A 14,081-nucleotide genomic window follows, 5' to 3' on the forward strand; every position below is an offset into this window, starting at 1 on the left:
TATTCATCTTTTTTATTAAAAAAAAAAAATAATAATCACAAAAAAAATCTGAAATACTGTACAATTGTTAGAAATGTTCATATCAAACATACAATCTTACAAATATATAAAATCTTTATTACATTTTCTTACACAACATTCAAATTAAATTTTTAGCTTAATTTAACAAGATCATTTTTAACAGTTTACATTGTAAATTAGAAGAGAAGTGAGAAGAATATTAGTTTTCCATAAAACTTGCATAACCAGAGCTATTCACAAAGTATACCAATCATACATACGGTCATCTGGAGAGGTAGAAAATCTGTGAAGAATGATATCTCAGAAGATACCGGCTTACATTCTTAAGAACATTTACCAAGAATTTATTACATTAGCACTATAGATTTAGAATTGGTTTAAATAATTGGGGTAGATTTCTAATTCTAGTGCCCAGACAGGCAACGGTGCGTCAAATTTCTTTAACACCATGCACTTCTTATTAAATTATGGTAGATAGTATTTGACCAAGAGCTATATATACTGTATGTCTAGCTTTAGAGCTAGATTCATGAAGGCTGGTGTGCTGTATGCCAGTCTTGATGACCTGTGCGCTCCCTAAGATGCGCCTAATTCATTTAGAGACGTGAACATCTTAATGAATTTGCTGCATCCTTCAACTGCTGTGCGCCACCGCCAAAAATGTTACTGTAGTCAGGTGCTGGAGTAAACTTCTGACATAATTTACGACACAAGATGTTTCATGACAAAATTTCTGATGAAAAATACATTGTTGTCAGGCCTTTAGTTTGACACTAGCAAGACAACTATTGAGCAGACCCAATATCCATAATACTATACAAGTAAAAGTAGCATTTTTTTAGCATATAAAATGCTATCTCTCCACCGATATGCCTGCAGTTAGCTACATCTATACATTTTGAACCTTTACATTATAGCGCCCAGATACTTTCCCTCCTTACCCAGCTACAACCATCTTGTTCCTCTGTATGTTCTTCATTGACCCAGTCTTAAATATGACAACAGTAATATAGTAGTCAAACATTAACTAGCTGGTTAAAAACTCCCTTTACTTGCACCATCTATAATTGTTATGTGCTTAGACTCCAGTGTATCCGTTGGGATGCAGCTTCACACTGCTTCCCCCCTGCCTGCTGCTTGTAAGGGCTGACAGCGAAAAACCTATCACAAGCAGGAGACAGAGCATACAAGCAGAAGCAGCAGCACTTAAGATATAATGGAACTCTGCAGTGTGAGGGGAGAGAAGTTCTATGATAATGCTGCTACTCGATTAGACTCAGAACGAATCATATGTAGTGAAGAGACTTACTCCTCTGCAAAGCCAGTGGCTTTATGTGAAATGTAGGGAAACCACATCAGAAAGGAGGAATGAATCAACAAAGCAGACATCCCAGAATTGCCACATCAAGTAAAATGGTATACATAAGGCATAAACAAAAGCTGCTATGTTATTCTTTAATGATGTGTTATGCTGTTCTATTTAGGTAAAAAAAAAATGCTGCTGGAAAGCTGTTTTAAGCTATGTTCACACTTGCGTTAGTTGCTTTTAAAATCCAAATAGTAATATTATGCACTGTTTTATACAGTAAGAAAAAATAAACCTGGCAGACATACAGTTAGGTCCATATATATTTGGACAGAGACAACATTTTTCTAATTTTGGTTCTAGACATTACCACAATGAATTTTAAACAAAACAATTCAGATGCAGTTGAAGTTCAGACTTTCAGCTTTCATTTGAGGGTATCCACATTAAAATTGGATGAAGGGTTTAGGAGTTTCAGCTCCTTAACATGTGCCACCCTGTTTTTAAAGGGACCAAAAGTAAATTGGACAATTGTCTCCAAGGCTGTTTTCATGGACAGGTGTGGGCAATCCCTTCGTTATGTCATTCTCAATTAAGCAGATAAAAGGCCTGGAGTTGATTTGAAGTGTGGTGCTTGCATTTGGAAGGTTTTGCTGTGAAGTAAACATGCGGTCAAAGGAACCCATCTGAGAAATTGCTACAATATTAGGAGTGGCAAAATCTACAGTTTGGTACATCCTGAGAAAGAAAGCACTGGTGAACTCATCAATGCAAAAAGACCTGGGCGCCCACGGAAGACAACAGTGGTGGATGATCGCAGAATAATCTCCATGGTGAAGAGAAACCCCTTCACCACAGCCAACCAAGTGAACAACACTCTCAAGGAGGTAGGCGTATCAATATCCAAATCTACCATAAAGAGAAGACTGCATGAAAGTAAATACAGAGGGTTCACTGCACGGTGCAAGCCACTCATAAGCATCAAGAATAAAAAGGCTAGACTGGACTTTGCTAAAATAACATCTAAAAAAGCCAGCACAGTTCTGGAAGAGCATTCTTTGGACAGATGAAACCAAGATCAACCTCTACCAGAATGATGGAAAGAGAAAAGTATGGCGAAGGCGTGGTACAGCTCATGATCCAAAGCATACCACATCATCTGTAAAACACGGCTGAGGCAGTGTGATGGCTTGGGCATGCATGGCTGCCAGTGGCACTGGGTCACTAGTGTTTATTGATGATGTGATACAGGACAGAAGCAGCCGAATGAATTCTGATGTATTCAGAGCCATACTGTGTGCTCAGATCCAGCCAAATGCAGCCAAACTGATTGGTCGTCATTTCATACTACAGATGGACAATGACCCAAAACATAAAGCCAAAGCAACCCAGGAGTTTATTAAAGCAAAGAAGGGGAATATTCTTGAATGGCCAAGTCAGTCATCTGATCTCAACCCAATTGAGCATGCATTTCACTTGTTAAAGACTAAACTTCAGACAGAAAGGCCCACAAACAAACAGCAACTGAAAACCACCGCAGTGAAGGCCTGGTAGAGCATCAAAAAGGAGGAAACACAGGGTCTGGTGATGTCCATGAGTTCAAGATTTCAGGCAGTCATTGCTAACAAAGGGTTTTCAACCAAGTACTAGAAATGAACATTTTATTTACAATTATTTAATCTGTCCAATTACGTTTGGTCCCTTTAAAAACAGGGCGGCACATGTTAAGGAGCTGAAACTCCTAAAACCTTCATCCAATTTTAAAGTGGATACCCTCAAATGAAAGCTGAAAGTCTGAACTTCAACTGCATCTGAATTGTTTTGTTTAAAATTCATTGTGGTAATGTCTAGAACCAAAATTAGAAAAATGTTGTCTCTGTCCAAATATATATGGACCTAACTGTAAGTAAATAGTAGGGGGAAAACAAGTCCTAGGAGATCTGTCATTCACGCTGTGATATCTGAATCTGGATACCAGTGTTGAACACTTCTTTAAAAGAGTGGGTGAAAGATACAAAACAGAGTGCTTATTAGGTTCTATTCACACCACTTATACACAGGAAAAATGTCATTGTGTATGTGTCAAACCTATGAAACTGTATGGTTTACAGCTAAATACATTCACCGGCAATGCACTTGGATTGGAATCTTCAGTTAATTATGCATTCCAATGCAGTAAAAAGAATGCCATGTCACCTTTCTTGGTATACATCCAGTCCATTATAGGAAATGGATATAATATTTTTTCTCAATGGAGTGTTATTTTCAGATATTGTTAATAATGAAAGTAGAGCACTTTTGGTGATGCCTTTATAAAAATAACTGCTTTCTGCATCCACATCATGTACAAAAATGAGGTTTTACGAGTTGTAAACCAAAACTCACAGGGTTCATGGGGCTGCTGTCCGTTCATAAGAAAGTGTGCCTCAGACTTGCATCGCAAACTCTTAATTACTAAAAATGCTTGTAAACAGTGTAAAAATCACTAACGTCTGAACCTGTCTGCCCTGACGATTGAGAGACGGATATTGATGCATTTCTCGGATATGTCTGCGCAATGTATCTGCACGAGAACAACACTTTCAATTATTTATGCAAGAAGACTGGAAAGGCTTAAAATAAAGAAGCAGCATGAATACTGGAGGAACGGATTTTTTGGATGCTCCCAGATGAAGTGTTGGAATTCGGTGGTGTTCATATAGAGAATTCATCTTTAATACAAATACAAGTAAACAACAAAAAGGTCAGCTTAGTCCAGATGCAAGGCCATATTGTTAAAAGAGAAAGGGGTAAATTTGTATCCTGCACCAGAATAAAACTTGTTCTGAAATTCCACCCTGTTAAAGAAGTAAAAGAAAATCCAGTTAGAGACAAAGTGTATTCTGCAGAGTAAATACAAGAATAATGTAATTTATTTAAAAGGAGTCATATTTATAAGCCTGTTAAAAAAAGTTCAGAAGATTTTAAAGGGTTTGTCCCATAAAGCACCACTCCAGCTTTTTTTTTTAAAAAACGGACGCATACAACTGGAAATTGGTGGCGGCGTGAAAGGTTTCTGTGCTGTGTGGCCACATGTTGTGTGGAAGGACCTCATGCAAACTGCTTTACAGCAAACTGCTGCGGTTTTTCACTGCAGCTATTGGTCTCGAGTTTTTTGGTTTTCTTTTTACAAGTGAAACATTTTTTAAACATCATTAAAGACTATTGTGCCAGGAACCACAACAATTTGCAATAAAACATGTGTGGTTTCCTGAAGTCCAGCACTTGACTGCAGCGTGTGAACTCAGCCATGGGCATTTACCACTACATGGTCACGGATGATGATTCACAGTTTGGAACAGAGACCCCAGTATGGTGATAATACTTTTGGGATATATTCAAAGCTCTGTTTGCACATTCTTTCTGTCTGCTCTGTTTAGTGGAACAGACATCTGAAATTAATGTGAAAAACGGATGTATAACTGATGCAACCGGAAGCAGAGGTTATTATTACAGGTTTCATTATGTCTCAGTTTTTAGAACATAAATTCTCCATGCTCCACTTTTTCTTCCCTTCTAAAAACCTGACACAAATAGAACCCAAAAAATCAAATAATCATCACTGTGGTCCCGCTGCTTTCCTTTACATCAATTATTCACAGATCCATTTGTCTGTTCATCAAAACAGAACAGAGAAATAGAACGTGCTATGGCTGTTATTATATATACAGTACTGTGCAGCATTTTTTCCACATCTGCCAAAAACTTTTTCAAATAATGCTTCAAAAAATGCAAGTATTAATGGTTTCATTTACATTTTTTAACTAATGAAAATAAAGAGACAACTAAATTAATATTTGGTGTCACCACCCTTTTCCCCTTCAAAACAGCAATTCTAGGCAGACTAGCCCACAGTTTTTGAAGTTGTCTTACATGAAGACCACTTATGGTCAAACTTCTCTAAACAGTAGATGGGTGTAGTTGGGTCCCACGTGTTGCCCACAGTTCAGAGCTTATGGTGAATGTCATGGATGGTAGCACTAGTGAGGGGTGGATTAGTGTAATCGCACTCACCTCTCAAAGTGGACTACTGCTCCTTTCTCTTTCCTGATCCTTAGATTGGGTGTCAGTACGAGCAGTTTTGTGAAGGTGCGATAAAGCAGTAATGGACAGTGCACTGTTTTATTTCACCTTCACCAAACTGCTAGTTCTGAGATGATGGAGCTGCTGGACATTTCTTCTGATTTCAAAGAGAAGTAAGCATGATGTTTCTTTCATCTGTTGCACTAACTGTCCATGGCTGATCACTGTGTTTATGGTCATCACGATTGCCCATTTCTAGCTGCTTCTTCTAAAGAGCTTGAATATATTGCAAATCTTGAAACCCCAATCTGCTTGGCTAGCTTTGCTAGGACAGACCTTGCTGATGCAGTATAACAACCTTGTGTCTAATTGCTGTGCTCAGTCTTTCCATGGTTTATGACCTGTCTCATTAAACTGTCTTGTACACCCTCACTTTTGTAGAAGAGTTTGGCTGCTCCTCACACAGTTTTAAAGGGACTCTGTCAGTACAGAAAGACTGTTCAAACTAAGTCCCGCAGCTGGTTGCTTCATGGCGGGGCCAATCATTTACATATACCCTCCCACCCACCTGCTAAATGGTCACTTAAACACCTGACTACAATCTTACAAAATCCCTGGCTTTGTGCAAACGTACCTAGAGAATCCTTTGCAGCATTTTCTCTACATTTTCCTGATCAAAGTGTATATACACAGTATAATACATATACAGTATAATACATATATATTATATATATATATATATATATATATATATATATATATATATATATATATATATATATATATATATATATACACACACACACACACATACATACATATATATATATATATATATATATATATATATATATATATATATATATACACACACACATATATATATATATATACACACACACACACACACACACACAGTGCAGACCAAAAGTTTGGACACACCTTCTCATTTAAAGATTTTTCTGTATTTTCCTGACTATGAAAATTGTACATTCACACTGAAGGAATCAAAACTACGAATTAACACATGTGGAATTATATACTTAACAAAAAAGTGTGAAACAACTGAAAATATGTCTTATATTCTAGGTTCTTCAAAGTAGCCACCTTTTGCTTTGATGACTGCTTTGCACACTCTTGGCATGCTCTTCATGAGCTTCAAGAGGTAGTCACCGGAAATGGTTTTCACTTCACAGGTGTGCCCTGTCAGGTTTAATAAGTGGGATTTCTTGCCTTATAAATGGGGTTGGGACCATCAGTTGTGTTGTGCAGAAGTCAGGTGGATACACAGCTGGTAGTCCTACTGAATAGACTGTTAGAATTTGTATTATGGCAAGAAAAAAAGCAGCTAAGTAAAGAAAAACGAGTGGCCATCATTACTTTAAGAGATGAAGGTCAGTCAGTCTGAAAAATTGGGCAAACTTTGAAAGTGTCCCCAAGTGCAGTTACAAAAACCATCAAGCGCTACAAAGAAACTGGCTCACATGAGGACCGCCCCAGGAAAGGAAGACCAAGAGTCACCTCTGCTTCTGAGGATAAGTTTATCCGAGTCACCAGCCTCAGAAATCGCAGGTTAACAGCAGCTCAGATTAGAGACCAGGTCAATGCCACACAGAGTTCTAGCAGCAGACACATCTCTTCAACAACTGTTAAGAGGAGACTTTGTGCAGCAGGCCTTCATGGTAAAATAGCTGCTAGGAAACCACTGCTAAGGATAGGCAACAAGCAGAAGAGACTTGTTTGGGCTAAAGTACACAAGGAATGGACATTAGACCAGTGGAAATCTGTGCTTTGGTCTGATGAGTCCAAAATTGCAACCACCGTGTCTTTGCACGACGCAGAAAAGGTGAACGGATGGACTCTACATGCCTGGTTCCCACCGTGAAGCATGGAGGAGGAGGTGTGATGGTGTGGGGGTGCTTTGCTGGTGACACTGTTGGGGATTTATTCAAAATTGAAGGCATACTGAACCAGCATGCCTACCACAGCATCTTGCAGCGGCATGCTATTCCATCCGGTTTGCGTTTAGTTGGACCATCATTTATTTTTCAACAGGACAATGACCCCAAACACACCTCCAGGCTGTGTAAAGGCTATTTGACCAAGACGGAGAGTGATGGGGTGCTACGCCAGATGACCTGGCCTCCACAGTCACCAGACCTGAACCCAATCAAGATGGTTTGGGGTGAGCGGGACCGCAGAGTGAAGGCAAAAGGGCCAACGAGTGCTAAGCATCTCTGGGAACTCCTTCAAGATTGTTGGAAGACCATTTCCGGTGACTACCTCATGAAGCTCATCAAAAGAATGCCAAGAGTGTGCAAAGCAGTCATCAAAGCAAAAGGTGGCTACTTTGAAGAACCTAGAATAAGTATATAATTCCACATGTGTTAATTCATAGATTTGATGCCTTCAGTGTGAATGTACAATTTTCATAGTCATGAAAATACAGAAAATCTTTAAATGAAGTGTGTCCAAACTTTTGGTCTGTACTGTATTATATATATATATATATATATATATATATATATACATACATATATATATATATACATATATATATATACATACATATATACACACACACACACACACACACACACACACACACACACACACACACACACTCTATGTTTCAAGTCTCTAGTACATTGGTGAAGTAGATACATATATTTTTTTTATCATAGATTGACATGTATTCAATAAATGTGTTTTTCTTAGCACTATGAATATGTGAAGAAAATGCATAAGGCTAGCTAATAAAACATACCAGTGTAATCGAAGAGCATGAAGGAAGGCAGACATGCCCTCCATAACTAAAAGAATGAAAACAGTCAAACAAGAAAATGCAGCCACGGCTGGCACCAGTAAAAACACCGCTATATGAGAGGGCAGCACATGGAGGCCTTTATTCAGCACCATCGTCCACAAGACCTCAGACAGCTCTGAAATGGAAAGAAGAACATTTACCAGCAAATCCCATTTACAAAACTTGAGATTGTAATTAACATTTTTCAGAAGGATCAGTATGCAATATCATTTTATGACAATTTACCAGTCTACATCAAATGGCGAACAAAGGACCAATCATTTCTTCAGGGTTTTTTGTGCCACTTCGTTATTAGCTGGGCAGTATTACCTGCTCCGAGCACAGCCACCTAGGGCTGCAGTCATATCTTTATGGTTTACTCACCGCAGTGGGTGAAAGCAGTATAAGGGCCCATTGAGATGTCCGTTTTTTATTTGCTAGTTCTATCTGTGGTTTTCACGGATAGAACACGTACTCATTATAGACTACGTGGCTGTTCACATGTCTATTTTTTGAGGTCAGCAAAAAAAAAACAAAAAAAAAACAGACATGTCCATTTTTAATCCAAATAATGAATCAGACATATGCATTTAAGTCTTTAGGTCTGTGAAAATCTCTGACAGTTCTCGAATGCCATGCTAGCGCTGTTCTGTCTGATTTTCAGGTTTGTTTGCTAGCAGAAGTTGAGAAACCCCTTTCCGTTTTTGTTGCATACAAGAAAAAGTGGCGAAATATTGATCTTAAAAAGGAACACTGATCAAACACCGATGGGAATCTGGCACAACACACTCATAAGAATCAATCCTTATTTTATATTTGAGAAAAGAAAACACTCGTGTCTGAATTAAGCCTTCGGGTGCCTGCTGTGCAGCCTAAAAGTATGTTAACATAATGTCATAGCACTAAATATTGCTGTTATTTCAGAAAATTGGCAAAATCCCCCAGTGTAATCGGATCATGTGAACATACATGAAAGTACTCTTAAAGAGGTGGTACAAAACTAACAGATTTTAATCTTAAATGTCTATTTACTGTAATAATCTAATCACTTTTCTACTTTCATTAAAAAGTCACCATCGTTAACGCTCTACTCTAACTGCTTTATTTATTTATTTATTTATTTTTTTTTACTTCCAGTATGATGACATTTAGTTTGAGAATCAAGTGCATGCTGGGAAACTCAAACGATAAGTCATTAGGGGGCAGAGGGAGTGGTCACTGCTACAGCCTCTGTCCCCACCCTGAAAGAAGCATCATCAGTGATTCGTTTCAGGGGCTGGGCTAGTCCCAGCTCTACTAACCATGGGTCAGTTGTCAGTTGCCGACATATGCTAAGTATGAGCTCCTTTGTCACTGTGCGATATCCTTTTCAATGCACGGTGACAGTGCGCTCCCTTGCAGACTCTAATGAGAAGAGGCAGGCCAGCAACAGAGCACACTATCAGTGCACATTGTAAGGGGAGAACCCGGTGAGCATAGAGAACTGAGACCAGCTCCACCCCCCCTGCTTGCCGGGTTCTCTTCTTTGCAATGCGCACTAACAGTAACACACAACTCTCTTGCTGGATTGTCACTTCTCATCTGAGCCGGCGAGGGAGTGCACTGTCACACTGCATTGAAAAGGATATCACACAGTGACAAGGTAACTCATACTGAGCATAAGTCTGAATTGACAACCAACACATGCTCAGTACATCAAGGACTAGCCCAGCCCCTGAAACGGACGTCACAGATGCTGCTTCGTTTCACGGTGCGAACAAAGGCTGCGCCACTGACCGGCTCCTTTACACACTGATGACATCTAATTTGAGTATCCTGGCATGCAATGGGGATGCTAAAACAAAATGTCATCAAATCAGAAGTAGGTAAAAAAAACAATAAAGCAGTTACAGTACAGAGGGAATAAGAGGGGCTCTTCAGGAAAAGTATAACAGACAAGTGATTAGAGTATTACAATAAATAGCTAGACATTTAAGATTAAAATCAATGATATTTTGGACCAACCCTTTAACTGCAAATTAACACCATCTCCCCTCAAAATAAATGCAAGTGAAATTTCATAAGTAAGACTTTTTTTTCCTCTGACACAAGAAGTACATAATACTAGGCTGCAAAAAGTTACAAAACATGTGCTGCTGCTCTGCTAAATTATATTCAAGTTTTAAAAAGGGAAACTTACGAGCATGTGCCAGACTTAGAGCCCACAGACGTAGGTAGGAAGCAGTGTTGGAAATACATCCCAGACAGTATTCAATGGTGTGGATTGCCTGATTGATAAATACATCAGCCACATCAAACTGCAAAACAAACCAACACAGCAGTAAGACATTGACCTCATGTGCACACATTCAGGATCCCGCCTGGATTTAGACACTGCTGAAAACCCAGGGCTGTGGAGTGGGTAAGCGAAACCTCCGACGCGGACTCCTCAATTTCCATGACACCGACTCCACGACTCCGACTCCCTCATACATGGCTCATGTTTAAGTGATACATTTACTGTAGCACAGATTCATCTCAGCTAAAAGTCTAGACCCTTAGATCAAGAATAGGACAGACATTTATAGGACATTTCATAACTTTCCCAAATTCTTATGAAAAAATATTCCCCACAAATTACATTGAACTACTGTACCCAATTTATTATATATTTTAGGAGTCGGAGTTCGTCCATTTTATACCGACTCCACCAAAATGGGCTCAGACTCCACAACCCTGTGAAAATCTGCCGGAAATTGAAATGAATGTAGTATTCCTTACCACATTCATATACAGCGGAATAAATCCATGGTCGTTATTACCATTGGATTCTGCCCCGAAAAACCACAGATTAGCGCAATCAAAATAAAAAATGGGCTAATCACTGTGTATATCTGCTGGCACATCTGTAGCATAAATCATGTGATAATATAGTATAGTACACACAAGTTACAGAAGAAGACTGTGCATTGGGGAACATGTATATAAAAAGCCAGTCAGTTAAGATTTTAGTAATTTTCTTACCTTTTCTTCTTCTCGCTGAGGTTCATGGCCTGAATGATTTTCCCCCTCTTCCAAATCATGTGGTCTGAGTAATGACAGCTCTTCCTCGCTGCCACGGCGAACTAAAGTATATCCTTTCTATAGGGAAAAATACATGCAGTTACATGGCTAGAAAAATAAGAAGGTCCAAGAAATGTCTAAGTATCTAACTGCATGGATGTATCTGCATTCAGGTCTAATTCTTTATAACTTATGAAATGGCTACAACAAAAATCTCACATTATGTATGCGTTCTTTTACTTCAATAAATACAAAGCGGCCGATACATCAGAAAACTGGTGTAAAACACTTTCAATTGTCGCAAATTTTTTGTACAACACAGTTGCACAAAAATGTTGCGACTTTTGGCGTTTTCACACCAGGTTAAAGCATGGAAAGTGGCAGTATTACTTACGCAATAAATGTTACTCCAGTCCCACACTGGAGTAACATTTCTGGTGAGGTGCACGTCACTGGTAAGATGTGCCAAATTCATTAAGTGACGTGTCTATCTTAATGAAGGGCGTGCAGGAATAAAATGCGCTGAATTCATTAGGACTACGGTACGAAACGCAAGTGTTCATGAATCTAGGTCAAAGTGTGCAACAGTAGAATATTGTCCACCATTGTTTTTTTGGATAAGCAAATTTCCTATTACTGTGTTACATATTTCAAGTCTAAGGATGTGTGCCCACGATGCATTTTTTTAAGCGTTTCCGCAGCAGCAAAAACGCTGCAGAAACCCTTAAAAAACGCATGGTAGAAGGTCTGCCATGTTCCCCAATGATAATCCGCATGTGCTGTGCACATGCTGCGGAAATTTCCGCTGCAGATTATCATTGCGGAAAAAAACGCAGCACTACCAATTATTTTGTGGAAGCGCAGCGTTTTCGCCGCCATTGACTTGCATTGGAACGCATATAATCCACATCACTGCATCTGTACATGCGGATAACGTGCGTTTCAATGTGCGGATGGTACCGGGTGTGGAGGAGAGGAGACTCTCCTCCAGACCTGGGTACCATAGAACCTGTAAAAAAAAGAATAAAATAAAAAATATACATTATACTCACCTTTCTGATGGCCCCCGGTGTGCTTGTCTTCGCTTGCCGGCAACTCGCAGTGGACTGAAGGACCTGCGCTGACGTCATAGTCATGTGACAGCAGGTCCTTCAGTGTAGTGTACCGCGAGCTGCTGGCAAGCCAGGACGGAGCGAAGCAAGACTGCGGGGGCCATCGGAAGGTAAGTATAGATTTATTTTTTTATTTTTTGACATTCTTTGGGGTCACACAATATAAATACAAGCCATTTGCATGGATTTACATAGTGTGACCAAGTTGTCAAGCACTTTCCAAGTGATGCTAAAATCGCTTGGAAAGAGCTTGTCAACCCGCATGTGGAAATGCATGTGAAGAACGCTTCACATCCGCTTGTCCCTGGCAGGAAAAATGCATGTACAAGCCGCATGTACAATCCGCATGTACAATCCGCATGCGTATTTTCTGCCAGGGAGATGCAGAAACGCTCAGGAAAAATCCAGAGCATTTCTGCATCGTGGGCACATAGCCTTAAAGACGATAATTTCTGAAATTAACTTAATACAGATCCGTATCTCAGCCTGTTTGCTAAATGCCATTGAAGTTGTAGGTCTAGCAATTCTTACATTGCATAAAAATCATCATGTACAAAAGGGAATAAAAAAAGATAACTGCCTACCCTGTAATTTCCAAATGTCTGACCGCCATGGTGCTGCCAGTACAGATACAATGGTTTCCCAAACAGGAGCACAGGAAAGCAGAGGAACACAATCACCACCAAGAAGATCTGAAAAACAAACTAAATGGAAAAAAAAAAAAGATACAACTGTGACTTTCTGCATACTGTTACTAAAAATCAGGGTTATGTTTCTACATTACAAAAACTGTTATATAATATTTCATAGAATAAGAAAACAAACATGGAAAATCACAACAAAAAGTTATAGTGAACCTCCGAGGCTTTCCTGTTAGTAACCTGCATTTATCTGATCTTATTCTCACTGCTGGTTTATGATCTACACTTTATAATCATTCTGTCCTTACTGACTCTCATGCCAAGATTTATGCCGTCTGGCAGACATGGGCACCATGATCTGGGCTGGTTTGTCATTGTGATCGTAAAGTCGTTATCCATCTGAAAGAATGCCGCATAAAAACAGACATAATGCACAGCAATGTCTAAATGACATTGCTGTGCAGATGTTCAGTCTTTCGTTACTTCTTTCATGGTTCGGACACCGTGAAGCAGTTAAAAGAAACAGTGTGTTCATTATTCAGATTGCTTCCACTAGGAATCCGTCTGCTAGTTATTGTTTAAAATATAAAAAAAAAGGTGCCAAAGGGAGAGTCACTACAAAAGATACATTAAAACTGCCAGCGAAACGGCTACAGGAAGAAGACCACTGTTTGACTATGAAACGCTGCGGCTTTTCAGAGAAAAATATACTTTAAAAGCCGTTGGGAACCGAACTAGGTGTTAATGCAGGTCCCTAGCAGCTTCTCCCTGCCAACTCCATCTTCCTATACACGCATGAGGAGAGACCTGTCACTCAAGGCTCCAGTGTGCACAGAACCTTATAGAGGGAAACTCAGTGAAAACCATGTACTAAAAACCCCAAAGTTTTAATTCACTCTTTTTATTTTTCTTATGTGATTTTGGTGAGGACAGATCTAACAATTTAATGGAGAATGTAAAAGAGTATACACTTTAATGAAAAAGCAATGGTAAATATACAGTGGTCTATATTGCAAGCAGTCTGAAGTGAGCAATGTGTGTAAGATGCTCATATCTGTTTGGTGTATTGAATTTATAAATCAGACCCCAAA

General features: G+C 39.2%; 1 protein-coding gene across 1 annotated transcript in view; it reads right to left on the bottom strand.

The window, feature by feature from the left end:
- Window positions 1–4,020: 4,020 nt before the first annotated feature.
- The window catches only part of ATP6V0A2 (ATPase H+ transporting V0 subunit a2), a 39,112-nt gene continuing 29,051 nt past the window's right edge, over window positions 4,021–14,081 (bottom strand). Inside the window, exons 16-20 of the mRNA XM_073676174.1 lie at window positions 12,934–13,053; window positions 11,199–11,315; window positions 10,375–10,492; window positions 8,157–8,331; window positions 4,021–4,164 (exon numbers count right to left, since the gene is read on the bottom strand). Coding sequence (XP_073532275.1) covers window positions 4,077–4,164; window positions 8,157–8,331; window positions 10,375–10,492; window positions 11,199–11,315; window positions 12,934–13,053 — 618 coding nt within the window. The 3' untranslated portion in view covers window positions 4,021–4,076. The remainder of the gene's footprint in view (window positions 4,165–8,156; window positions 8,332–10,374; window positions 10,493–11,198; window positions 11,316–12,933; window positions 13,054–14,081) is intronic.

Source organism: Phyllobates terribilis, unplaced genomic scaffold (assembly GCF_046119375.1).
Source record: "Phyllobates terribilis strain yellow unplaced genomic scaffold, ASM4611937v1 Scaffold_1__5_contigs__length_1240528914, whole genome shotgun sequence".
In the NCBI taxonomy this organism is placed as follows: domain Eukaryota; kingdom Metazoa; phylum Chordata; class Amphibia; order Anura; family Dendrobatidae; genus Phyllobates; species Phyllobates terribilis.